Source organism: Bacillus rossius, chromosome 8, assembly GCF_032445375.1.
Source record: "Bacillus rossius redtenbacheri isolate Brsri chromosome 8, Brsri_v3, whole genome shotgun sequence".
NCBI lineage: Eukaryota > Metazoa > Arthropoda > Insecta > Phasmatodea > Bacillidae > Bacillus > Bacillus rossius.
In genome coordinates this window covers 65068491-65096254 of record NC_086336.1, presented here as the reverse complement: position 1 = coordinate 65096254, position 27764 = coordinate 65068491, and the positions used below count along the sequence as shown (strand labels likewise).

Below are 27764 nucleotides of genomic sequence, written 5' to 3'. Positions count from 1 at the left end.
TGAGTCTATATTAGAGCATTATATGTAATAAATTTAACGAGAGCAAGATTTCTGTTCACAATTGAAAAAAATAATTTAGAGTCAAGACTGATACCTGAATCCTTAATATAATTCAATTTCCTAATAGAAAATTTGAGAGTTTATAGTCAAAATTAATTGGATGATATTTTCTAGTAAAAGTAGAGGTTTTATTTTAGTTCAACTTAACCAGATTTAAATTACACCACCTATCAATTGCCACAATAATATTTTGCAGAAAAAGACAGTAGTTGATGGAAGAAATAGTAGACATTTTTAGATTGTCTGCAAAGAGAACACCAGATGAAAAGTTAATCTATGGAAATGTTTAAGAGAAGGGGAGACAAAGTCCCACCATGGGGAACACCAGAAGTAGGAACATGTAACGTAGAGTTGACATTATTTATCGAAACATAGAAATTTCTGTCTTTTAAAAAACTTGAAAACCAATCAAAATATTTATTAGATAAGCCTAGGATGTGTTGTTTTTGAATGAAAATGTTATGGTTTACAGTATCAAGAAATTTTTATATGAATAAAGCATCATATATTTTATGTCCTGCAACCCCCCCTTTGTTTTTGTTTTTTTTAACTTTTTCATTTATATTTTGAAATGTGCTTTGTTTTTATTGGTGCTGTATTTTTTTACTAATAACATATTTTGAGAAGTTCACGTAATATTGTATCCAGGCACCTCCAAATACAGGCTTTGGAAAGTTATCAATTCAAATTGTTTACATGTGTGAGATTATACAGCACTGTTCTTGTTTTTCCAGGCCAACGATATTAGAGAAAATAGGATCGACAAAGTACGAGAAGCACTAGAAAACGTCATGATGGCTTCAATCCCTTCCAAAGACGAGTTCATTTCGGCGAGCGAGTTTGCGGACCGCAACATCATTCTGAGCAAGAAAGTGGGGCCCGTGATGGAGACCATGTCCATGAGCATCGAAACGTCCGTCTTGGAACTGATCGAACACTTCTTGTCGCTCATCAACTGTCCGGAGATCCAGGACGAAATACACCAGTGGATGCAGGGCGAGTTTGTGGTTCAGGAGAAGGAGGCCCTGCCAGAGAACGCAGGTTAGCTGTTGTTTTATCTTACATCCCTTAAACAACTAGGCGATTACAGTCGGATGTAAAAGGTGAGCGGCAGGGTTGCTGATTCGAACCACGGTTTGAACCATGTTTTAAATCAAGTGGTTTTAAAAAATATATAAATTTTTTAAAATGTATTTTTGAATAGAATATCTTAAAAAAATTTAATGAAAGGTTTAATTCCTCTCTAATAACAACAAAAGTTTGCTTATTAATGTTTCCTTTATACAGAAACAAATAATTATATTCTAATCAAGATCTTACATAAATTAAATTAATAAGTTTTAAATTATACCCAGCTAAATACTCCTCCAAAATTAAATTAATTAGTTAATTGTAGTCAAACGTGTAAAAAAAGAAGAAATAAATAATATTATTTTTAAAGAAATCTTTTTTTTCTTCGGGAAATCCCCTTCTGTGGGAAACACCCATTCTGTGGGGATGTCCCAGTCAGATGTGTAGATTAGCTGGTCTTCAGTTCTTTGATGTTATAGCTTTTCTGGTTCAACATGAGTGGCAGAAAGCGGGATGTTGTATTGTTGTATAGCTTTCATTTGAACTTGCTGAGAATCAAAATAACCCTAGTCAGGGGTGTATTTGTGTTTGTGAGGCGGGATGATAAATATGCGATGCTCACCGGTGATTCTAGCATGTGTCTCCTCCAAGTACAAGGCTCTGAACTGGCGCGTGGTTATCATAATATTATATATATGGCAGTGAAATGAAGATGAAGGTGTAATGTGGGTCCCTTGAGTTCTTTCAAGAATTTGTACTGTATGTTGCGTGCCTAAAAAAAAAAATTCTGAAACCACACTTTTTTATTTTTTTTCTAACTCCCAAAAATACGACTCATTTGCCCTCTGCAAGTTCTTAAATGCTTTTTTGTAAACAGAATTCACTCGGATATCTTAAGCAATTTTAAAATATTGTGGTTTTGGTTTCTTCGGAAGCTCTGCAGGTCGTATGTGCGCCCGGGTGGCGAAGGTCTTAAATGGAAATTTTCGGTGAGCCGTGCTTGAGACGTACGTTCAGGTTCCCGCCGCACTTCTGGACAGCTTTGTAAAGTGCCGAGAGATCTGTGGTGCGTCGTCAAAAAAGGTCAAAACGTTAAAATTTTTGGAAACGTAAAAAATCCTGCCCTCAAGGTGGGTCTTGGTTCATAAATGAAAACAGGTGGACCAATATTTCAGAAGCTCCCAGTTTTCAAACTGTGTGTATTACGCTGCTGTGTCCCTAGTCGACTGCCGACTTGGATCGTGACGTCACAGAGGCCATCTCGGATGACCTTGATCTTTCACAAATTGACCTGTGACCTTCGAAATTTGCCCAAAATTCGGCCCGAAATTGGCCAAATTTTTCCAGTTTTTATTTTTGGAAACACATCCCACCAAAAAAAAAAAAAAGTTATAATTCAAAAATTAGGATGGGAGGTGAACGTTTTGTTTGGCCAGTGATTCATTGCAGTGGTTGGTTTGGGAGAGAGTGTGTGAAGGGCAGGCGTGTCTCGCGGTGTGCCCGGACAGCGTTCTACAGTGTCATGGACGTCTCGGAGCGCGACCTGGCGGCCGTGCAGCAGGACTGCAAGGAGCTGTTCAACCACTACACGGTGGCCGTGCTGGACGCGCTCACCACCGCCACCAAGAACTCCCTGCACGTGCTCAGCTCCCAGACCGACATCCACCGGTACGGTAGCCGCGGCGCGGCGCCGAGCTGGCGTGGCCCCTCGCGCGTGGGCGTCGCAACCGGGGGGTACCGGAGGGGCGACGACGGGGGGGTTCGAGTGAAGTTTGGCCGTTCTCGTCTCGGTGTTGCTTCAGGCAGATGCTGGGATGGTTCCTCACGTCAGAGATCACGGCAGATTTCTTCTGCAAGTCCTCAAACATGTGTTCTGCCCACACTTGTCCTGATGACCTTGTCGGCGAAAAATGCATAACTAAAATGAACATTGGTTATTATTTTTTTTATTTTATTTTCATTTGTCGCGCTTCCACCAACAGCCGAGGGCTTCAAGGGTGGGCACGACACACACAGACAAAGACATAAATGGTCTCTGCAAGTTCACAGAAACCCCCCCGATAATAAGTCTTCAATTTCGTCCCCTCCAATAACATATTCAGTTTCGTAGTTAAATTAAAAAATATGTTTTCTGTGATAATAACCCGTATGTTGTGCACGGTGCAGTTAGTCCAATCGTGGTAATGTGAGCACTGTGTTTTTTACAAATTTGTTCTCTGAAAAATATTTTTTTTTAAAAATAAATTACATATTGGAACCAACTATAATTAGAATATCTAGGAAAGAAAAAAATGCCTAAAAACCACCTTTTTTGCACCTTCAAACCCCAAATTTTTCCCGGGGGATGACCCCCCCACCCGCGGCTTTTTTTTTTTCCAGGGGAATGGATATTCCTCAACAAATAAATCAATTGCAGTCCCCTCTCCCCCCCCCCCCCCCACCCCACAAAAAAAAATATATCCTTGCGACGCCCATGCCTCACGGCACTCCCGGTGCAGCATGCTCTGGATGTTTCGTCGGTTAATGCCATTCAGCCCGTGTAATAACTGGAGAGAAGATCATGCGGTGAATTGCGATGAAACCTAAATAACGCCAGAAAGCAAGTCACTACACCACATTACACCCAAATAAGAGTTAAAACACCATAAAGCACCCAAATGCAACTAACTACGTCAAATTAATCCAACATTTATAACATGAAATTAATTGAAATCACAAAAGCCTGATCTTTCTCTGTTTAGTAGAATATTTTTCTGAAGCATTATTTATTTTTAATTTTTATGTTAAATGCTTTGCAAACAAAGTAATGATTGGTCAAATCCCAATTTTCAGTAAATACAATTTGTTTAGCAGGCAATTTACCAAAATGTATGTATTGAAAATATTGGAAAAAATGTTTACTTTTTTTTTTTATCTTGCAACTGTTATTAGTAACTCAGTTTTACATCATGACGGTACTTTTTTCCAAAAACACAAATACTTGTTAATTTATTTTATTGTTCCGAATAGTTAATCTTGTTTATTAAAAAAATTCTTGTTTTAAAAGTGCATTATACATAAATCAAAATAATTTAGGTGCCATATTTGTTTAATAAAATGTTATAGTTTTAAAAAAAAACAATAACACCAAATTTTCTGTTTTTTTAAAAAACTAATTTGCCTAATAATAAAACCATATAACCACATCCTGATGGTGTGGGGTATCCGTCTGGGCGGCTGGCCACAAGGGGTGAAGCTTAGAAGACTGCTTGCTGAGCCGCTGGCAATTTTTTCCAAAGATTTACGAACCTTTACTCTCATTTTGTCAGGTGGGGCTCAAAGGGAAGTTAAAAAAAGACGTATGCGTGGGTCACCCATGCGTACAAACAGGCATTTTACTGGAAGTCTATAGTATTTTCACAGGAAAACCTCTGGCTGCAAGGCTTTCTGTGGTACCGGTATTATATTTACGGTTCTCGGTGCCGGTTGTTTGCCGAGAACCGGTGGAACTGAGAACCGAGAACCGAGAACCGAGAACCGAGACCGACACATTGCTCTTCTGTATTCTCATTTTGGTTTGGTGAAATTTTGTTTATTGTTTTGCGTGTGGATATTGCGTGGTTGAAAGTGTTTGATTCCGCTTTGTGCGCGAGCTTGTGGACTCAGCGCGAGGAACTTGTGCCGCAGCCAGGTGCCGTTGGTGCCCATGTTCACCACGGACTTGGAGCTGGACATACCCACCATCGTGCTGAGCCCGTCGCTGGAGCACCTCCAGAAGCTGTTCAACAACGTGTTCGACAACGTGATGAACGCTCTCACCTACATCAACATGTGGGGCCAGCCCCGGTTGCCACTAGGTGCGTGATGCCGGCTCGCTGCTACGGGCTGCGGGTCACGGTAACGCAGGGGTTCAGGGGTTAAATCCCCCCCCCCCTTCTAGCACCAAATATTTAGTTAAATTTCTTGTTCATCACTCAAACAAATTTCATATTAAAAATTAATAAAATTTGTTACCATTACAATATTTAAATTTAAGTACGGAAAACTGCTAAAATAGCACTATTTTACACCTTAAAATCCAAATTTTCCCGGGGGAGGATCCCCGGACCCCTCGCTTTAATACGGTGGGGGGCATGCTTCTTAACACCCTCCATACACAAATCCTGGCTACGCCACTGCGCACCACGGAGCCACGGAGCCGGGTCCGAGTTCTGTAGGTCTCAGGTTCAAAGTAAAGTTTGGCCGTTCTCGTCTCGGTGTTGCTCCAGGCGGATGCTGGGATGGTTCCTCACGTCAGAGATCACGGCAGATTTCTTCTGCACGTCCTCAAACATGTGTTCTGCCCACTTCTCCTGATGACCTTGTCGACAAAATGCATAACTTAAATGAACAATGGTTATTATTTTATTTTTATTTGTCACACTCCCACCAACAGCCGAGGGCTTTAACTGTGGGCACGACACACACAGATAAAGACATAAATGGTCTCTGCAAGTTCACAGAAACCCCCCTCCAGTACCAAGAGTGGGCCAGCACTGCCTGAGGTGGGACTCACAGCAGGTAGGCACGTCCGCAAATGTTAGCCGCACGCTTGTAGCGACCAGACCAATCAACACTGATACAAACATATACAGCAAACATAAAGATACAAAATTATTATAACATAACAACAGGACAAAAACAAAGAATCAACAAAAAAAATGATAAAAGAATCATCGCTTTCGACGGATATGACTGGCAACTCCAGTCCCTGTGTTTTGGCTGGGTCGGGACGTCAGAGCGACTGCCCTGTGCTTCCTTTGTCGAGAGATTACCCCAGCTTTCCCGCCTCGAGGGTGCGGACTACCCACTGCAAGCGACAATACAAGAATAGTGGACCATCAAAGAACAAAACTAAGAATTCTAGTAAAAACATAAATGAATCATGCAAATAGTGCAAAAGTGATATGAAAATGGTAAGCAGCTGGACCATCAATGTTCTGGAAAATGCGTGAAGAAAATGGTGTCTTGAGTTTTTATAGCATTTTGGCTCCAATTTAAAAATAAAGTGTGTGGGATCACGAAGGGGGGGGGGGGGGGTGTACTGAAAGCAGGCTCGCCTCCTTTTAAGGAATTTGAGTCCCACCCTCAACGAGTCCTACCCTGGATTTTCGTAAGTGTGGAAGTATGTTGGATATTGCCAGGGTTTCCCGCACCATTACGTCCTATCATTGCTCTGAATGTATGGGTGAGAGTACCGTAGCTATGTAGCTAACATTTGCAGCATTAATTTTGTAATCTATGATAAAAACTTAATTACATTATTAATTGCATAGATAAATACATACTGTCATTGCTGTATGAAGAATGCACTCTTAGGTTATGAGTGACACCCAAAACAAATTTATTCACAAGTTAGTTGAAGTTTAAAGATGAGCGGCAGTTGAATGCACGCTAGATGAACGAAATGTAAATACGTAGCTAAATGCCCATCTGCCAACTACAACTGTGGCAGTGTTTCACAAAAATGCTAAAATTTTTCCAGAGTTTCTGCAAGCATTGAAAGAGGAGTAACCCCCTGCGACCTTGGGTTCTAAGATGTAGCCACGGTTTGCAGTTCGTGGCTGGACATGACATAGGCCCTAGTTGTGGATTCTTTTTGGTTGGTCACTGTTCGTCCACTAGTGTAAAAATTGTGACATTCGTTGTCACTCTGTGTGAAATAATCAGATACATATCTCCTCCAGGTGATAGATACATGCCTGTATAGAAATATCTGACTGTAACAAGGCGCTTAGGTGTTTATAAGATTGGGGAAATACCATATATTCTCTGCTATGCCAAAATTATGATTAATAACTTGGATTTGAAAATATGTGATTCAATAAAAATACCACTGAGTTAAGGCAGGTACTGGCTGATCCAGAAGGGGGAGGGGGCATTGCAGCATGCCCCCCCCCCCTCCCCCGAACCCTGAATAATTTTTAAATTTTCTCCTAATTTCTCATCATTGTTTATCAAACTTACTTAAGTATTATTTTACTGCAGTGCTATAGACAAACAAGACGTTTTTGAACCTCGAATAATATGTACTAAAAATTTAAATTCATAATGTACTAAAATTTTATTAGAAAATATAATTTGGCCCTCCCCTGACCACCTTTCTGTATCCGCCTTTGAAAGCAGGGAGCACTAATTCCTCGTGAAAGTTGCGTCTCATCTGTTTCAGACGATGATGATACGAAGCACACACTGATCATTTTGAAGAACTATCACAGGACGGTGACTGAGCAGAACGAAATAATAGCCTTGACACACATGCTGCGGCGAGGCATTAACCAACTGACCCCACACGTGGGCGACTTGACTCAGGTACGGCATGTGACACGGGAAATGTTTATAGTTCCTACGATATCACCACATTCTGCGTGAGCACTTAATCAGCATTGCGAAGTTTGTGTGTGTTTTTTATTGCTTGCTTAGTTTGTCCACTGCAAATGTTAATTAATTTTATAATAAGACTACAAACATGTGACACACGTCAAGTGTAAAGGAGTTCGTTATTAGTTGGCACTGTCCAACACATTAAAGTCAGTACAACAAAATTAATTATTATTTTATAGGCTGATTTATAATTTTCATTTTTTGAGCAAAGCTAGTCAAGTAAAGTTATTAGTAATGGGCCAGATCCCAATTTTCTTGAGTCCAAATCTCGAATTAGAATCTTAAAGAGTAGTTCGAATATAGTACCTACCCCTCTAATCCGAATCTAGGTGCCAAGGGTCCAAAATATAAATAATGTACAAGAAATGAAAAATGTTAACTTGTTTTATTCATGAACTAAGTTTCCAGAATCAAGATATACTGTAATTTTATTAATACAATTACATGTTAAAAGCACAATATCTTGAAGAATGGTAACAGGATGAAAAAAAAAAATACCGACCTTGTAAACTTTGGAGATTATCAGTGTTGAATTTTATAGTTTACTTTATTTCCTGTAATATTTTTCTTAAAATCATTTCCTTGATTATTGAATCATTTGAATACTAAGGATTTGATGGTATGTGAGGATTTGGTTGGCCCATTCATAATAGTAATGATTCTTAAACTATCAAATCACCTCCTTATAGCTTTTTTTTTTTTCAAGCTCTGCTTACAGGAATAAACTCCTCATCTTTGCTTGAAGCATTTTTCACAGTGTAAAACTGAATAAAAATTGGTCTATTTCACTCAATCTGTCAAACTCAGCCAAATACTGCATCTGACCCAATGCTTCTTTCAGAGAGAGAGGTCATTTCTCTCAAATCTATTGGTGCTCTTGTTTGAAAAGAGAAGACTCCATGCATGTTTCTGAACAAAGCGCTGTTTTCCATAGTTGAGGTCTTGCTGCATATGATTGATATTGCATTTTGTTCATTATTATTTTTATTAATGAAATACCTTTGTAGATTTATCGAAGCTTTGAATCTGACAGAACAAAAACTGTTCTGCCGAAACCGAATCAAACATTTACGGCAGTTTTTAACTTGACTTGTTTTACTTTAGCTTCACACAGGCCTCATTAATGGCATGTTTTTTTTTGTGTGTTTGTTAAAAATGTTAGAATCAGTTTTTTCTGAAATTTCCAAGTTTCGTTGAAAAAAATTACATAATAGTTATTTCAACCAATTTGTAAACACCAGTATACAAAATATTTAACTGTTTTGGTTGGGGCCAAAGTGGTTGTAATGGTTGTTTAAACTTTTATAGCATGATGTTTATTCCTTTCTTAAACACAATTTTTTTTTTCATTCACAATATTTTAAAAATAAGGGTAATTTTTTTTTTTGCACATAGAAAATTGTATAAATGTGATGGACATTATTTAGCAAACACAGTATTTCAGATTATAGCTCACGTGTAAATTTGGTTTGCTTTCCCCGACCACCTCTAGTTTTCCCCCCGACTACTTTGAGATCTCTCGACTTTTCCGTGAATTACAAGACCTCGTGGCAGCCCCGGGTCCTCTGGGGTTGGTTCCCTCCGTGGCGAAGTTGATGGAGGTGCTCCTCTTGTTCGGGGGCTCAGGGATGCTGCAAGCTTGTTTCGAGTCGAGTGTATTGCTGGTGCAGGGCCCCCAATGGCCGGTGCTACCGTTGCTATGACAACGGGGCCCCTTGGGCCTAGCCCCCCCCCCCCCCCCCTTCGCACCAAATATATAATTAAATTTCTTATTCATCACTCAAACAAATTTCATATTAAAAATTAATAAAATTTTTACCATTACAATATTTAAATTTAAGTACCGAAAACTGCTAAAATAGCACTATTTTACACCTTAAAATCAAAAATTTTCTCGGGGGAGGACCCCAGAACCCCCCACTTCAATACGGGGGGGGGGGATGCTTCTTAACACCCCCCATACACAAATCCTGGCTACGCCACTGGGGGGGAGGGGGGGCATCATGACTTCTAGCAACGGGGCCCACAGAATGATGTGGGGGGCCTGTGCTGGTGTGCGCGACGAGAAAGCCTGAAGAACGCAGGAGAGGTCGACCGCGGGGGTATACTGACCGGCGCTCGGCCGGTGGTTGCAGGGATACCTGCAGCGCTTCCAGCACCTGTGGGCGCCAGACCGGGACGAGCAGCTGGCCGCGTTCGTGAACGCCGACCCGCCGCCCAGCCTGTTCGAGATCAACGAGAAGTACGCGACGTTCGAGAAGTACGCGACCGAGATACGCGAACTGCCCCCGCACCACGACCTGGGAGCCATCAGGATCCTGACAGGTGAATGCATGCCGTCGCGGCTCGGACGACGAGGATCTTTTAGTTTATGTCCTTTCCCACGTGTTATTTGCTTCCTCAAAGTACACGCCTGAAATGAGGGAACGCGAAGGAGCAGCTTAACGGTGTCCCGAACCTGCAATGTTTAGGTTTACTGTTTTACTTGGGAACTAAGTGGGAACATCACTAGATGTTATAGTACCAAGTGCTCGTAATAGCCAAATAAAGATGCAGATTAAAAAAAAAAAAAAAGTCTAACTAAATATTTCTTATAACATCGTTTTATTTTAATAGCTCAAATCTCCACACGAATGCTGTGCCACTGTGTTGTGCTTGAATCGCTCGCTTCAGCATTTTTGACTCTTTGCTTTTATGCCTTCTCAGCTGTGGCAATTGATTGTTTCTGCGGCTGAACTGCGTCTCTCGTGCCGCCTGACCCTTGTTGCCCACTGCCTCGTGAACCTCGGCTCCAGATGTGACGGGTGGGACTGCTAATAAATCCTCGGGAAACACAAGTAGAGAAGGAGATCAAGAGAGCGCTCTTTGTGTTGGTCCCACGATCCCTCACGCTTCCTTTCTCTTCCTCCATTTCTCTCTGTGTCTATCATCGCATCCTTGCTTCTCTTTATTTCCTTTGTGGATGACCGCTTTTGTGCTGCAGCGGCAAACCTCACTTTGCTTTTGACTAACTGTCGCTTTTGCTGTTTTAAAAGAGTCGACATAAATCACTCTTACTTACGAAAATTGCACCAGAATAGCGCTTGTAAATACCATATAAATTTATTATGATTTGCACATAAAAACTGTCAATGCATTATGAATTTCTCATGTTCTCTCACTTCTTTTAATATCCTGTATTCGTATCAGCGAGGTTCCAATTTTATTGTTAGATTATTGTTACAGTTAGATTTTTCATTGCGCTAGCAGATATTTTAAAAATTAATCCGAGAAGGTGCTGGGATTAAGGTTGAGGTAATCCAAGACTGGCCACATATTATGTCACAATCTAACGTGGCAGCTGTGACTTCACAAATACAAGATGGCGGACACCGACAGTCTCAATCCACTTACCGGCACACGCACGGGAAATATATATCTGTACGCTACTTGCTTGCATTCATTTTCCTAATTTCACTACACCAAATATTTTTCCTCAGATCTTTTCTTGGAATGTTAAAAATTTGAATAATGAATGTTAGATGGTGTTTGGAGATTTGTCCGCTCCATAGTTTTGTAGCGATTGGTTGCTGGGTTGACCGCAGAAAAGCTCCAGCAGTCCATGCTGAGCGAGTGTGACAAGTGGCACGTCTCGCTGGGGGACTTGCTCCACCGCCACTACAACGAGAAGCTGATGAAGTTCCTGGACAAGATCAGCGCCAAGGCCGGCTTGGTGCAGCGCAAGATAGCGGACCTGGACGCCGTCCGGATCCTCATGGAGTGCCTGCAAGGACTCAACGAGGAGTTCTACGAGAACTGCGATCTGGTCGACCACTTTGAGGAGATCTACAACCTCCTGCAGAAGTTTGGGGTCAAAATACCCTTGGAGGAAGCTGAAAAGGTGGACACTTTGAGGTGAGTGTGCAGAAGGCGTTTCGCTCCAGTTTACAATGTTGAACGGAAGAAGTATCTTTGAGGACAGATTCTTTTGTTTTTCTTAAAGGGTAGCATTCTAAGTAATTTTCCATCTAATATGATTTGGTTTGGCTGAAGATAACTGCATTGCCTACCGAAACATCTGAAAAACTCATAAGCCCAACCAGTTTTTATAGAAGTTGTTCATTTCATGTGGTACAACTCTTCCTGCCTTTATTTCCTTCGTTAATATTTTCGTCTCTCTTTTCCTAGCTCGACTTGACTACATTGCAATATAATCTGCTTAATTTTTTCCAGTCTGTGTGTCTACTGCTGAATTTTTTCGTGTCTACGCATACCTAAACCAGCCCTGAAAGCTTTCAGCTTTTAAAGCCAATTGTTGTCTTCTCTTTTGCAAACATTACCATAAACCTTATTGTTCAATCTATGACCACACCAAATTTTCAACATTATCCATTACACCTCACTTAAAACACTTTTATTCTTTTCAGAAATATTAATGGTCCATGTTTTTTTTTTTTATTCTATAAATAGTGCCCACATTTCACATAGACACTTTTAAAAACACTTTCTAATGTTTAAATTAAAACAGTGTTTTTAAAAGTTTTAAACAGAAACCATTATCTTTCAGTTAAATTGGTTAACATTGTCTTGTGAGTTTTACTTGGTCACATCATGTATTTGACTAGTAATTTTTAAGTGATTTGATTTGAACTTGATATTTTGGATACCTACCTTCTTTATTCTAAAATTATACTGTTTCTCATTTCCATTGTTCAGCGGTGGTAAATGTCGAAAGGTGCCGAATGTTTCCAGGATGCAGTTAGACAACATGACCAAACTGGCGAAGACAGCGCTGGACGAGTTGATGCAGGTGTACAGGCCGTTCAGACAGGACTTGCTGGAAGGGGTGGCCCAGTTCAAAGTGGACCTGACCGACTTCAACACCGACTTTCACGAGAAAGGTCCCATGGAGGTGGGCATTCCGGCCCAGGAGGCGAGCGACAGAGTGCTGCTCTTCAAGGTGAGCATCGCGTCCGCTCCGTCGCAGTCTGGACTCGCCACGCCACGTCGTGGCGACCGGCGCATCTCTCTGGTCGCTCAGTTCCCGACCGGGTCCGTGTTTGGGCACATGAAACTGTTCTCCCAGGGGTCTTAATCGGGGAACTTTGCCGGCACTTCGTGTCCATGCCCTGCAGGTGGCGAAGAGAGACCTCCGGAGAATCATCTTCCGTTGTCTTCATCACTGCAGCTTTGCCTTAGGTCTGAAAATCCAAACCATCGTCGCCAGAAACCAAGTCAGTGTTCTGTCTTTCCTCTAGGAAGTTAGATGCAAGCTGATGGAGAGTTGTCACTGCTAAATTTTTTACTGTAATGAATTCACGAGTTAAATGCACAAATTAGAGAATAACAAAGCAGTATAATCAGAACCATGTGGTGGTTTTTAATATCCTTGTCCACAGCAGGCATACCATTGGTGAAGGGACAGGATTTTATTTATAAAAAAACCTTATCTTGATGTCTAAGCACTCTGAGTCATAATCATGTACAAACGTCTTTATTAGATATGTATTTCAAACACATGTTAAAATTTTAGTAATACAAGACTAATGCAACTCAGATAATTTAGTACAGTGTAATCTGGCATGTTTGGTATAATGACCATGCTTGGTTAGTGATCGCCAGTTTAGTTTCAGGAGAACTAAAGAAAACTAGTATATACTTACAGTACATATTATTATGGTATTTTAAACAAGTTGTAATAAATAGTTCTATAGCAAGGAAAAGAGCAGAAGAACACTACTGTTTAAAAATTCTATGATATCTGCAGTCATGTTATCAGACCTACCACAGCGAGGCACAGCTGTTCGACATGGAAGTACCAGAGTACCCGGTGATGGAAGACCGGCGCCGGGAGTTGCGTCTGCTGGGGTGGCTCTACGACCTCTACAACAGCATCGTGAGCACGTCGTGTGTTGCAGTCGAGGTTTGAAGAGCTGCAGTCGCGCTACGAGACCTACCACAGCGGGGAGCAGCTGTTCGACATGGAGGTGCAGGAGTACCCGGTGATGGAAGACCGGCGCCGGGAGTTGCGTCTGCTGGGGTGGCTCTACGACCTCTACAACAGCATCGTGAGCACGTCGTGTGTTGCAGTCGAGGTTTGAAGAGCTGCAGTCGCGCTACGAGACCTACCACAGCGGGGAGCAGCTGTTCGACATGGAGGTGCAGGAGTACCCGCTGATGGAAGACCAGCGCCGGGGAGTTGCGTCTGCTGGGGTGGCTCTACGATCTCTACAACAGCGTCGTGAGCACGTTGTGTGTTGCAGTCGAGGTTTGAAGAGCTGCAGTCGCGCTACGAGACCTACCACAGCGGGGAGCAGCTGTTCGACATGGAGGTGCAGGAGTACCCGCTGATGGAAGATCGGCGCCGGGAGTTGCGTCTGCTGGGGTGGCTCTACGACCTCTACAACAGCGTCATGATCACTGTCAGCGGCTACTTTGAGCTCCTGTGGGCGGAGGTGGATATTGAAGCCATCACTGCGCAGCTGCAGGAGTTCCAGGTGGGCGTTCTAGGATTTGTTTCACTCTGTTTCTGCCTGCGTGGCATTACGTACGGATACAGGTAGTAACCGCATTTTAAGATTCACTTGCTGTTTTCACAGTAGGTAAATGATGACGTACACCATCTTGTGCTATTTTAACTCCTTAGTTTTTGATTACCTCTTTAGCTATGTTAATTAATTTTCTAATAAATGAAATTTTTTTTGGAAATTAATTTTTTGTAGTACTAAAAAAGTATAAATGCTTTAAATACAACTTTTAAAAATGCATATAATTTTTTTTTTATTTACCTTTCAACTTCTCTGCTGAAATTCTAGTGAATGGTGTGCAAGTTGCTGTATTTTCAAGGGACGTTTTTAAATTTGCAGAATTTTTTTTTACTTATACAAATCATTGTTTTTCAATTACATTTGTGTATATAAAAAGGGGACTCGTTACTAACCGTTTTAAAAATAAAATATATATACAAATTTTTTTTTTAAAGAAATGGTGATTTTACATTATTTTTGTGATAATGACATCTAACCAACCAATTTTCTCTAGTAGTTACAAAGATTCTATATAGAGGTAGAATTTTATTTGAAAACACAGTTGGAAATCATACATTTCATAATTGCGACCATCCCAGCACCGAGCAGCGCGCCAATCACATTCCAGATGCGGTGCAGGCAGCTGCCGGCGGCCATGCGCGACTGGCCGGCGTACATCGACCTGAAGAAGAAGATCGACGACTTCAACGAGATGATGCCGCTGCTGCGGCTGATGCTGGACAAGTCGATGAAGGAGCGCCACTGGACCCGGCTGTCGGAGACCATGGGCTACAACTTCGACGTGGAGCGCGAGACGTTCTCGCTGCGCGACGTCATGGAGGCGCCGCTGCTCAAGTTCAGCGCCGAGGTGGAGGACGTGTGCATCGGCGCGGTGCGCGAGAAGGACATCGAGTACCGGCTGAACGGGGTCAAGTCGGACTGGTCGGCGATCGACCTGCACTTCGCCCCCTTCAAGAACCGGGGGGATCTGCTGCTGAAGGGGATCGAGATCTCCGAGATCATGGGCAGCCTGGAGGAGAGCCTCATGACCCTGAGCTCGCTGTTCGCCAACAGGTGCGTGCCCGGACTGCGGGGCCACGGGCGTCGCGACCGAGGGGGGACACGTCCCCCCCCCCCCCCCCAATAATAAAAGTCTTCAATTTCGTCCCCTCCAATAATATATTTAGTTTCGTAGTTTCGTAGTTTCTCCTGGTGTTTAAATTAATGATTTTGTGTAGATATAGCACCAGCAGATATGTTAACTGTGTTTTTACAAATTTGTTCTCTGAAAATATTTTTTTATAAAAAATAAATTACATATTGCAACCAACTATAATTAGAATATTTAGTAAAGAAAAATGCCTAACAACCACCTTTTTGCACCTTCAAACCCCCTGCTTTTTTTCCCCAGGGGATGGATATTCCTCAAACAACTAAATCAATTGAAGTCCCCCCCCAAATATATCCTTGCGACGCCCATGGCGGGGCCGTCTCGCGACCAGCGTGCTCACTACCAGGTTACCAGGTTCCTTGCTTAACAGGTGCTCCATCACACGTGATTGTACAGAGCAGGGAGGTCCAAACACAGCACGACCCAGGGCAGTCTGTGTGTTTCGTTGTTGTGTTGGAGACACCCGCTCATAGAAGAATCATTTTAATTCGGCTCCTTATTGCCACGAAATGAGAATCAGGGTATTTAAAAGCCTTGTTTTTACTAAAACACATATTTTATACATCAGTTTTTTTTTGCAGATAAGGTTCATATTTTCTTCAAAAAAATTTATACATTTTAATTGTAAGCTGCGTAAATACTTCCCAAGGACTGCCTATGGGACAGATCTGGTAGGAGCCTGTACATGGAAAATATGCCAGGTTCAAGATTGTCCAAATTACTTCAGTGTATGTTGTCTTTTCATTACGGTTACTAGGGCAGTACACAATCAGTTTTTTTGTCACAGTGGGTGTAAAAAATCCTGTTTCACAATTTTCTAGGGACAATGAAAAAATTATGTAAATAAAGGAAGAAATGTAACTAAAAATATATTTCGCATAGTTAAATTGAATAGTTTAATTTTAAAATATTATCCCTAGCTGGCTATAGAAACTTATACTGCATTGGTGAATACAGCAGCATTTATCTTGGGCTAACATGCACGACCACTGACTCAATATGAATACTCGTCGCATAAACAAGCAGCCCAGTATGAACAATTGTGACCCTAGAATTGAATATTTCATTTGCCAACATAACTGTCAAAAAACGTGTGTCATGGCTGATGCAGAAGGCATGCATTGGGGTTATAAAATCGCATAGGTCTTTTATATGACTGGGTTTCAATGCAAGTTGAGTCTTTGATGTGTACCTAAATTTGAGAGTATTCAGATATTTTCTGAGTCAAATTACTTCTTTACATTTAATGATATTAACAATACTGTGACTCTTGGAATACCGTTTGCTACCAGACACACATGTCCTTGTGTGCATCACCTGAACTGGATCGTTCTGCTGGCCCAGTGCACAGGAGACTATGCCTGTATCCAGGGGCTTAGCCAGGGGGGGGGGGGGGAGGGGTTAGGGATTCAACCCCCCCCCCCCCCCTTAGCACAAATCTTTAATTAATATCTTATTCATCACTCAAACAAATTTCATATTAATTAATAAAATTTTTAACATTACAATATTTAAATTTAAGTACCGGAAACTGCTAAAATAGCGCTATTTTACTCCTTAAAATCCAAATTTTCCCGGGGGAGGACCCCCGGATCCCCCACTTTAATACGGAGGGGGGGGGGTGCCATGCTTCTTAACACCCCCCATACACAAATCCTGGCTACGCCACAGCCTGTACCCATGGTGACGACGGCATGGCGGGCGCAGGTACAACGTCTTCTACAAGAAGGAGATCCAGAAGTGGATGAACATGCTGAGCAGCACCTTCGAGATCCTGGAGACGTGGATCCAGGTGCAGAACCTTTGGGTGTACCTGGAGGCGGTGTTCATGGCCGGCGACATCGCCAAGCAGCTGCCCAACGAGGCGCGCCGCTTCCAGATGATCGACCGCAACTGGGTGGAGCTGATGCGCCACGCCCGGGAGGTGCGCAACGTGGTGACGTGCTGCGTGGGCGACGAGACCATGAGCAAGATGCTGCCGCACCTCCTGCAGCAGCTGGAGGACTGCCAGAAGTCCCTCTCCGGCTACCTCGAGTCCAAGAGGCTCATATTCCCCAGGTGGGTCGCCTCCTTTCCCAGCTACCTCGAGTGTGAGTCAGTTATTTTCCCCAGGCGAGTTGGATACTCCCTCTCCAGCTACCTCGAGTCCAAGAGGCTTATATTCCCCAGGTGGGTCATGTCCTTTTCCAGCTGCCTCGAGTGTGAGTGAGTCGTATTCCCCAGGCGAGTTGGATACTCCCTCTCCGGCTACCTCGAGTCCAAGAGGCTCATATTCCCCAGGTGGGTCGTGTCCTCTTCCAGCTACCTCGAGTGTGAATGAGTCGTATTCCCCAGGCGAGTTGGACACTCCCTCTCCGGCTACCTCGAGTACAAGAGGCTCATATTCCCCAGGTGGGTCGTGTCCTTTCCCAGCTACCTCGAGTGTGAGTCAGTTATTTTCCCCAGGCGAGTTGGATACTTCCTCTCCGGCTACCTCGAGTCCAAGAGGCTCATATTCCCCAGGTGGGTCATGTCCTTTTCCAGCTGCCTCGAATGTGAGTGAGTCGTATTCCCCAGGCGAGTTGGATACTCCCTCTCCGGCTACCTCGAGTCCAAGAGGCTCATATTCCCCAGGTAGGTCATGTCCTTTTCCAGCTGCCTCGAATGTGAGTGAGTCGTATTCCCCAGGCGAGTTGGATACTCCCTCTCCGGCTACCTCGAGTCCAAGAGGCTCATATCCCCAGGTGGGTCATGTCCTTTTCCAGCTGCCTCAAATGTGAGTGAGTCGTATTCCCCAGGCGAGTTGGATACTCCCTCTCCGGCTACCTCGAGTCCAAGAGGCTCATATTCCCCAGGTGGGTCATGTCCTTTTCCAGCTGCCTCGAATGTGAGTGAGTCGTATTCCCCAGGCGAGTTGGATACTCCCTCTCCGGCTACCTCGAGTGCAAGAGGCTCATATTCCCCAGGTGGGTCATGTCCTTTTCCAGCTGCCTCGAATGTGAGTGAGTCGTATTCCCCAGGCGAGTTGGATACTCCCTCTCCGGCTACCTCGAGTCCAAGAGGCTCATATTCCCCAGGTGGGTCATGTCCTTTTCCAGCTGCCTCGAATGTGAGTGAGTCGTATTCCCCAGGCGAGTTGGATACTCCCTCTCCGGCTACCTCGAGTCCAAGAGGCTCATATTCCCCAGGTGGGTCATGTCCTTTTCCAGCTGCCTCGAATGTGAGTGAGTCGTATTCCCCAGGCGAGTTGGATACTCCCTCTCCGGCTACCTCGAGTCCAAGAGGCTCATATTCCCCAGGTGGGTCATGTCCTTTTCCAGCTGCCTCAAATGTGAGTGAGTCGTATTCCCCAGGCGAGTTGGACACTCCCTCTTCAGCTACCTCGAGTCCAAGAGGCTCATATTCCCCAGGTGGGTCATGTCCTTTTCCAGCTGCCTCGAGTGTGAATGAGTCGTATTCCCCAGGCGAGTTGGACACTCCCTCTTCAGCTACCTCGAGTCCAAGAGGCTCATATTCCCCAGGTGGGTCATGTCCTTTTCCAGCTGCCTCAAATGTGAGTGAGTCGTATTCCCCAGGCGAGTTGGACACTCCCTCTTCAGCTACCTCGAGTCCAAGAGGCTCATATTCCCCAGGTGGGTCATGTCCTTTTCCAGCTGCCTCAAATGTGAGTGAGTCGTATTCCCCAGGCGAGTTGGACACTCCCTCTTCAGCTACCTCGAGTCCAAGAGGCTCATATTCCCCAGGTGGGTCATGTCCTTTTCCAGCTGTCTCAAATGTGAGTGAGTCGTATTCCCCAGGCGAGTTGGACACTCCCTCTTCAGCTACCTCGAGTCCAAGAGGCTCATATTCCCCAGGTGGGTCATGTCCTTTTCCAGCTGCCTCAAATGTGAGTGAGTCGTATTCCCCAGGCGAGTTGGACACTCCCTCTTCAGCTACCTCGAGTCCAAGAGGCTCATATTCCCCAGGTGGGTCATGTCCTTTTCCAGCTGCCTCGAGTGTGAATGAGTCGTATTCCCCAGGCGAGTTGGACACTCCCTCTCCGGCTACCTCGAGTCCAAGAGGCTCATATCCCCCTGGTGAGCTACATTCACCAACTACCTCCAAGACGTTCATATGTCCCAGATGAGTTGCATCCTCCAGGTTCCACAAGTCCAAGAGGCTCATATCTCCCAGGTGAGTAGCACCCCTCGCTGTAGCTGTCTCAGTCCTCGGCTGCTGCTGCCTCTCCCATAGTTGAAGGAACAAATTAATTAATTAGGCCACAACGTCACATCAGCATTGAGTTTATTAGACACAATGAGTAGGAATGATTTGAGAATGGAGCATTAGCAATTACATATTGAGTGGAGGGAACGGGGGGGTTCCCTGAGTGAATCCACAGGCTCACATCAACGTCCACCAGGTAACTCACTGAACACTCTGCCAGGAATGAACATGAATCACTGTTTTGAAAAGTTATTGAAGACCACTGAACCACTGTGGGTTCTACAGCAGTTGATACTGTCTAGTCTTCAATTAGGACTGATTTTTTTCCCCTCCATCTTGGTTTTACGTACATTTTTTCACCATATAGTAAATATTATTTAAGCGTGGTGCAGTGTCGTTCTACTTTTTTCCCGGCTCTAGGTTCGGTTCCAGTTTTTAATAATTGGTTCTAGATTGTGGGTTAACCTCCACACAATTTTCAGTCATACCAAAGTTACTTTTGAAAAGTGATTAAGTAAATTATAATAAAATACTAATGAAAACTAATATGATAGTACCAACACATAACATTTATTGCAAGTTATGTTTGCTTTATAATGGGTTAGAAATGCAATCCTAAAGTTAAAAATTAATCTATTAAAAGAGGATATACACATATTATACCTATGTTGTTTGAGTTAAAAGTGATGGGGGACTGCAACAGTGGTAGCAAGCACCTACAGTTCATGTGTATTAACAAACTATAAATCTTGGTAGTTTATTTTTAAATAAGATCTTTATAAAGTATATTTAGCCTGTGTAATTATTTCCTTCAGTCTACTTTTAGTTGAAATGATAATCTATGTCTCCAAGTGAAAAGACAGATAAAAATAAGGAATGGGAACTCAGCACAAGAACTCAATTACTTTTGGAAACAATTTGGCAGTTATCTTTCCATCTGGTTCCTGTTGCCAACCGGCAGTTTTCAAAGATTTAGGAACTTTACACTCACTTGTCGCAAGGGACTTAAGGAAGTTAGAAATGTGCGTGGATTGCCAGCAGTATATCTCCTCCAGTTTTAACTGAAGTCTACTGTATTTTCACCGGAAAGGTCTGGCTGTAAAGTTTTCCGTGGTACCGGGATTATATTAACAGTTTTTGAACAGTTGCTGAGAACGGGCGGAACTGAGAACCAAGACCGGACACATCACTAGTTTAGTGTTTAAATGTAACCCTTCCAAGTTTCAAAGAAAATTGCAACTGTTATTTTAAAATTGGTTTTTGTTGGAGTTAATTTTATGATGTATGTTACAACAATTTAAAAATAATTTTATGTTTTTATAATTCACAATGATAGTTAACTTAAATCTGATCAGTGCATCTCATAATGAGCTTTGATTTTCATAATAGTACTTTTTTTTACATATAATAACTAAACAATTTTTACTGTACTGCACAATGAGTAGTGATAATATTACATACTTACGACAGCTATAAAAATAGATATACCTGTACTTTTGGTCATTTCTTACATGGGAATGTTTTTTAAAACTTTGTTTATTGAATGTTTTTTTTTCTAATAATGTCTATTCGTGTTCTGAGATTTGATAAAAAATAACTTATAACCACGTATTATTCACTTAAGAAAACAAAAAAATAAGCATGAAACAAAAATGTAATTACCAGTATGTTTTTACTTGACTGACAAAATATATTTCTTTTCAACTTTTTTTTTTTTTACGTTTTAGGTTTTTCTTCGTCTCGGATCCTGTCTTGCTGGAGATCCTGGGCCAGGCATCAGACTCGCATGCAATTCAGCCACACTTGTTGAGTGTCTTCGACAACGTAGCTCGCGCAGAGTTCAGCGAGAACGAATACGACCGTATCATAGCCGTGTTCTCTCGTGAGCACGAGAAGATCAATTTGGTAAAGGACGTGATGTGCACAGGTGGAGTGGAGCTCTGGTTAGGGGAGTTACTCGAGGTGAAGAAACAATCGATAGGTGCAATAATTGAAGATGCAGCCCATTTTTTATTGGAGCCCGATTTCCACGTCCTGGAGATGATGAAGAAGTACCCAGCCCAAGTGGGCCTCGTGTCCTTGCAAAGTTTGTGGACTCGCGACGCTGAGAAAGCCCTGAGCACCGCCCGCACCAACCGGAACATCATGAAACTCACCAACAGGCACTTCCTCAACCTGTTGAACCTGTTCATCGAGCAGACCGTCAAGGACCTGACGCCCTTCGACCGCACCAAGTACGAGACCATAGTCACCATCCACCTCCACCAGAGGGACATCTTCGACGAGCTGGTCCGGCTCCGCATCAGGAGCATCCGCAGCTTCGAGTGGCTGAAGCAGGCGCGCTTCTACTTCGTGGAGGACTCGGAGGAGCTGGTGGTCAGGATAACGGACGTGGACTTCATCTACCAGAACGAGTACCTGGGCTGCACGGAGCGGCTGGTCATCACGCCCCTGACGGATCGGTGCTACATCACGCTGGCGCAGGCGCTCGGCATGTCGATGGGCGGCGCCCCGGCGGGACCGGCCGGCACAGGCAAGACGGAGACCACCAAGGACATGGGGAGGGCCCTGGGCAAGTACGTCGTGGTCTTCAACTGCTCCGACCAGATGGACTTTCGGGGGCTGGGGCGCATCTTCAAGGGCCTCGCGCAGTCGGGGTCCTGGGGCTGCTTCGACGAGTTCAACCGGATAAACCTGCCCGTGCTGTCGGTCGCCGCCCAGCAGATCTCCATCGTGCTCATGGCCAAGAAGGAGCGCAAGAAGTCTTTCATTTTCCTCGACGGCGACAACGTGTCTCTGAACCCCGAGTTCGGGATCTTCCTGACGATGAACCCCGGCTATGCCGGCCGGCAAGAGCTGCCCGAGAACCTCAAAGTGCAGTTCCGCACCGTCGCCATGATGGTTCCCGATCGGCAAATCATCATTCGCGTGAAGTTGGCGAGTTGTGGCTTCAAGGACAACATCGCTTTGGGCAGGAAATTCTTTGTTTTGTATGCGCTTTGTGAGGAACAGCTCAGTAAACAGGTGAGTGCATTTGGTTTCAAGGTCAGTATGACAGATTCACTAACAACATAGTCATGTTTGAATTTTAAAATTAATTTCAGCTTTATTACACATAAATTGGAACCATAGTATTTTTATAAAATTGGCAATCTACAACCATCACTTATTTTTTGGCTCGATTGCTTTGCTCCATTATGTATAAATTTGGTTCTGCATAAAAACGAAGGTGTCCATTATATTGTATGATGCCTAATTCTCATTGTAACCATTCATCACTCAATCAGATTGCAGAAATTAGAATCAGATCATCATGCTATCATTCTTTCTTTGATTTTTTGTGTGACTTGAAGAACCTTAGACTGTTACTGATTGATCCTTATTCAGCGTGAAAATGCAAATGTGCAACAAGGCTATCAGTACAAGAGGCACAGTTGTGAAAACACAAGTGACTGCAGCATAGGCGGCAAATGTGAATTACACACCAGCACCTCATTTTATCCCATTCATCTTTAACTAGTTCTTGATTTCACAGACTGAAGTAAGTTTCACCACTTTCTAAACAATTATTCTCAAATTGACCGATTGAAAAAAAATAACTATCAGTTTTGAAGTAATGCTTCTTTAGGGTGAAAAATTAGACTGCATTGACATGTGCGTGCATCATGCATTGGAAATTCAGCAAGATGAAGTTCGATGTGCATTTGCATTTGAACCAAAGGTAGAGAATGTAGCACGTTGATTATGAAATGAATAATAGTTCATATAACCTACCTGTTGTAAAAAAAACACATGCACGCGCGTAAACACACAAACATACAAACACACAAACACACACAATTGAAGAAATAGCTACAACCACCAGTGCCTTTTTTAAAATGCAGAAACTAGCATTAAGTCACTTAACTGGCGAACAGATACAACAATGCTGGAAATAAATTTTTTTGTCATGACCATAAAAAAGTTTCCAAAGAAAAAGTGTAACTCATGAAAGGCCATTATTTCTTGTGATACAAATACATAACAGGAATATAATGAACTGTTAACATAGGCTTTAGGTGTTTGATGACAAAAAAAAATGCTTTAGTCAACAGGAAATTTTAAATGGGGGTACTAATTTCAAACGCAGTTTATTTTGTAGTTTATAATTGCTGTTGTATGTGTTTAGGTTTTCATTCTATCAGTACAGTTTCAAATCTAATAATTTTTAACTGAAGAACAGAAGGACTTTTTCTTCTAAATGAACAATACTTTTACTAAGAACCAATTGATTTTGTCAAGAGATTGTTTATGAACTGTGATTCATGGGTGCTAACACAAATGTTTTGTCTATGTCAGGTACATTACGACTTTGGGCTTCGCAACATCTTGTCGGTCCTGCGAACCCTAGGCGCTCAGAAAAGAGCCAACCCCAAGGATTCGGAGGAGCAAACCGTGATGAGGGTCTTGTTCGAGATGAACCTCTCGAAGCTGGTGGACGAGGACGAGCCGCTGTTCAGGTCGCTGATCAACGACCTGTTCCCCGGGATGAAGATCGGCGTGACCGAGCACGAAGGGCTTCAGGGCTCGGTGGCCAAGGCGATCAAGCAGAAGGAGCTCGTCAACCACCCCGCGTGGAACCTGAAGATCGTGCAGTTCTACGAGACGAGCCTGGTGCGGCACGGCCTGATGGCGCTGGGCCCCACGGGCGCCGGGAAGACCACCATGATCCACACGCTCATGCTCACCATGACGGACATGGGCCAGCCGCACAAGGAGATGAGGATGAACCCGAAGGCGATCACGGCGCCGCAGATGTTCGGGACCCTGGACGTGGCCACCAACGACTGGACGGACGGGATATTCTCCACCCTGTGGCGCAGGACCCACAGGAAGAAGAGCAACGAGCACATCTGGCTGGTGCTGGACGGGCCGGTGGACGCCGTGTGGATCGAAAACCTCAACTCGGTGCTGGACGACAACCAGACCTTGACGCTGGCGAACGGCGACCGCATCCCGATGGCGGCCAACTGCAAGCTGCTGTTCGAGCCGGACAACGTGGACAACGCGTCCCCGGCCACGGTGTCCCGCATGGGCATGGTGTTCATAAGCTCGTCGACGCTGACGTGGCACCCGCTGCTTGAGGGCTGGCTGCTCCACCGGCGGAGCCAGGAGGCCACCGTCCTGCGTCCGCTCTTTGAAAAGATCTACAGCGACTTGGAGGAATTCGTCAACGTGCGTCTGACCGCGAAGATGAACACGCTGGATGCTATTTACATTCGCCAATGTACGGATATTCTGGAAGGAGTCATCGACGTCTTGAATGCTCCTACGGTTTTGAGTGACGAACATCTGCACCGACTGTTTCTGTTCTCGTTGATGTGGAGTCTGGGTGCACTGCTAGAGTTGGATGACAGGGAAAAATGGCAAAATTTTGTTTTGAATCATAAATCCCAACTTGACTGGCCCAAAATTGCTGAAAATGAATCTATTTTTGATTACATGGTTAACAAGGAGGGGGAGTGGCAACACTGGTCTGAACATGTACAGAAATATTCCTACCCAGTCGATGAAGTGCCAGATTATCTGAGCATTCTTGTTCCGAACGTGGATAACGTAAGGATGGCTTATCTCATTAATGTAATAACACAGAACAAAAAACCGGTGTTACTCATTGGTGAGCAAGGTACCGCCAAAACTGTAATGATTAAGAGTTGCTTGTTAGGTTATAATCCTGAAGAACAGATAAGTAAAACACTTAATTTTTCGTCTGCCACAACTCCGAACATGTTTCAACGAACCATCGAAAGTTACGTAGATAGACGTGCTGGCACGACGTACGGTCCACCGGCTGGAAAGAAAATGACCGTATTCGTAGACGATATAAATATGCCTGTTGTTAATGAGTGGGGTGATCAAATCACCAACGAGATTGTTCGACAACTTATCGAAACACGTGGCTTCTATTCTCTGGACAAACCGGGAGACTTTCTCATAATTGAAGACATGCAATTTGTTGCAGCCATGATTCATCCTGGTGGTGGTAGAAATGACATTCCTTCCAGATTGAAAAGACACTTCAACACTTTCAACTGCACCATTCCATCAAACACTTCAGTGGATTTTATTTTTAGTTGCATTGGTGAAGGTTACTTTTGTAAGGAGAGATTCAAACAAGAAATAGTTGACTTTGTCCCCAAGCTTGTGCCCTTGACTCGAATTATTTGGCAACGAACAAAGGCAAAAATGTTACCGACACCTGCAAAGTTCCATTATGTTTTTAATCTTCGAGACTTATCGAGAATTTGGCAAGGAATGCTATTCATCCATGATGAAGAGCTTCCAGACATCAAAATGATGTTGAAATTGTGGGTACATGAATGTACCAGAGTTATATCAGACAGGTTTATTAACTACGATGATAGAGATTGGTTTCGAACAAACATGTCACACACTGCTGAAGAAGAGCTTGGAGATGATTTTGAGCACTATCCAGAGGAGGAAACTTATTTTGTTGACTTCCTGCGGGATCCTCCAGAAGCCACAGGAGAGGAAGAAGAGGCAGTGGCTCTGGAGGCTCCCAAGATTTACGAAGAAGTACCTAGTTTCGAGTTCCTGATCTCCGTCTTGCATACACAGATGTTTAATTACAATGACGCTTTCCGTATCGGACAGATGGATATGGTATTTTTCTTTGATGCCATCGTTCATATTATAAAAATATCTCGTGTCATGATGTTGCCACAAGGTCATGTTTTGCTTGTTGGTGTTGGTGGATCCGGAAAGCAGTCCTTAACTAGACTTGCTTCATTCATCGCTGGCTATTCAACCCACCAGATAACACTGTCCAGATCGTACGGTGAATCAGAACTACTTGAGGATTTGAAGGTTGTTTATAATGTCGCAGGAAAATTAGGAAAAGGTATGACTTTTATATTTACAGATAATGAGATAAAAGATGAGGGTTTCCTTGAATACATAAATAATATACTTGGAACAGGAGAAATTGCAGGCTTATTTTCACGAGAAGAATTTGATGAAATCGGCTCCACGATATCACCAATCATGAGAAAGCAACATCCTCGTCGCGCAGTAACTCCAGAAACAATTTATGAATTTTTCATCGAGAGATCTCGTGAAAATCTTCATGTCGCTCTGTGTTTCTCTCCAATAGGTGAAAAATTTCGGAGCCGTTCTTTAAAATTTCCTGGCCTCATCTCGGGCTGCACGATGGACTGGTTTATGAAATGGCCAAAAGATGCTCTGGTGGCTGTTTCTAGGCATTTTCTGAATGAATTCAACATAATTTCCACGCCCGAAGTGAAAAATGAGTTAATAGAACTCATGGGTGATGTCCAGGAAGATGTGTCTAAGGTGTGTGAGGATTATTTTGAGCGTTTTCGCAGGCAAACGTATGTCACACCAAAATCTTTTCTCTCTTTCTTGGATGGCTACAAGAGAATCTACTCGGATCGCCTGGCAAATATTTCCAACAGTGCAATGAGAATGGACATGGGTCTGGAGAAGTTGGTGGAAGCGCAGGAAAACGTGGACGAGCTACGGAAAGAGCTGGAAGCAATGGACAAGGTGATCAAGGTGGCAGTGGAGGAAACCAGGGTGGTGATGGAGAGGGTGTCGATTTCGGCGCAGGCGGCAGAAGCCGTGAAGGCGGCCGTGGAGCGCCAGATGGAGGAGGCGGAGGCCATGGTGGTCAAGATCAACGCGGACAATGAAGTGGCCACGGCGATGCTCGCGGACGCGATGCCAGCCCTGCAAGCGGCGATAAAGGCCGCGGATACCATCAAACCGGTAGACATCGCTACGGTCAGGAGACTGCCCCGACCGCCCTTCCTTGCCATGGTCATCTTGGACGCGGTGCTCATCTTCTTCCGACGCAAGGTGAACCCGGCGAAGGCCGACTTTGAGCGCGGCTTCATGGAGCCGTCGTGGGCAGAGTCGCTGAAGCTGCTGGCGGACGCGAGGTTCGTCTTGAACTTGAAGGAGTACAATGAGCAGTCGATGAACGACGAGACGGTGGATTTGCTGCGGCCGTACTTGGACTACGAAGAGTACACGCCGGAGAAGGCCATGGCCGTCAGCAGCAGCATCGCCGGCTTGCTGGTGTGGACCCGCGCCATGGTCGACTACTATGCCGTGAGCAAGTTCGTGCGTCCCCTGCAGGAGAACGTTGAACGGCAGAAGGCCATCAAGAAAGAGGCAGATGAAAGGCTGGCACAAGCCGAGATGCTGCTAAAAGAGAAACAAGCAGAGATGGCTTTGGTCCAGGCAGAATACGACAAAGCTAAAGCCCAAGAGCAGGTAACTGTATTGTGTTTTTTATAGTATAACTAGAACTTGTGCGCTCACTGTAGTTGGGGGGATGTAGATGC

The 27764-nt window shown here is 43.8% G+C and overlaps 1 protein-coding gene across 1 annotated transcript in view; it reads left to right on the top strand.

The window, feature by feature from the left end:
- LOC134535102 (dynein axonemal heavy chain 8-like) overlaps positions 1–27764 on the top strand; it is a 90283-nt gene that overhangs the window by 29612 nt on the left and 32907 nt on the right. The window contains exons 16-27 of the mRNA XM_063373979.1: positions 795–1101; positions 2640–2799; positions 4798–4967; positions 7319–7461; positions 9669–9858; positions 11118–11427; positions 12265–12472; positions 13776–14009; positions 14668–15113; positions 16918–17268; positions 21123–22419; positions 23734–27693. Coding sequence (XP_063230049.1) covers positions 795–1101; positions 2640–2799; positions 4798–4967; positions 7319–7461; positions 9669–9858; positions 11118–11427; positions 12265–12472; positions 13776–14009; positions 14668–15113; positions 16918–17268; positions 21123–22419; positions 23734–27693 — 7776 coding nt within the window. The remainder of the gene's footprint in view (positions 1–794; positions 1102–2639; positions 2800–4797; positions 4968–7318; positions 7462–9668; positions 9859–11117; positions 11428–12264; positions 12473–13775; positions 14010–14667; positions 15114–16917; positions 17269–21122; positions 22420–23733; positions 27694–27764) is intronic.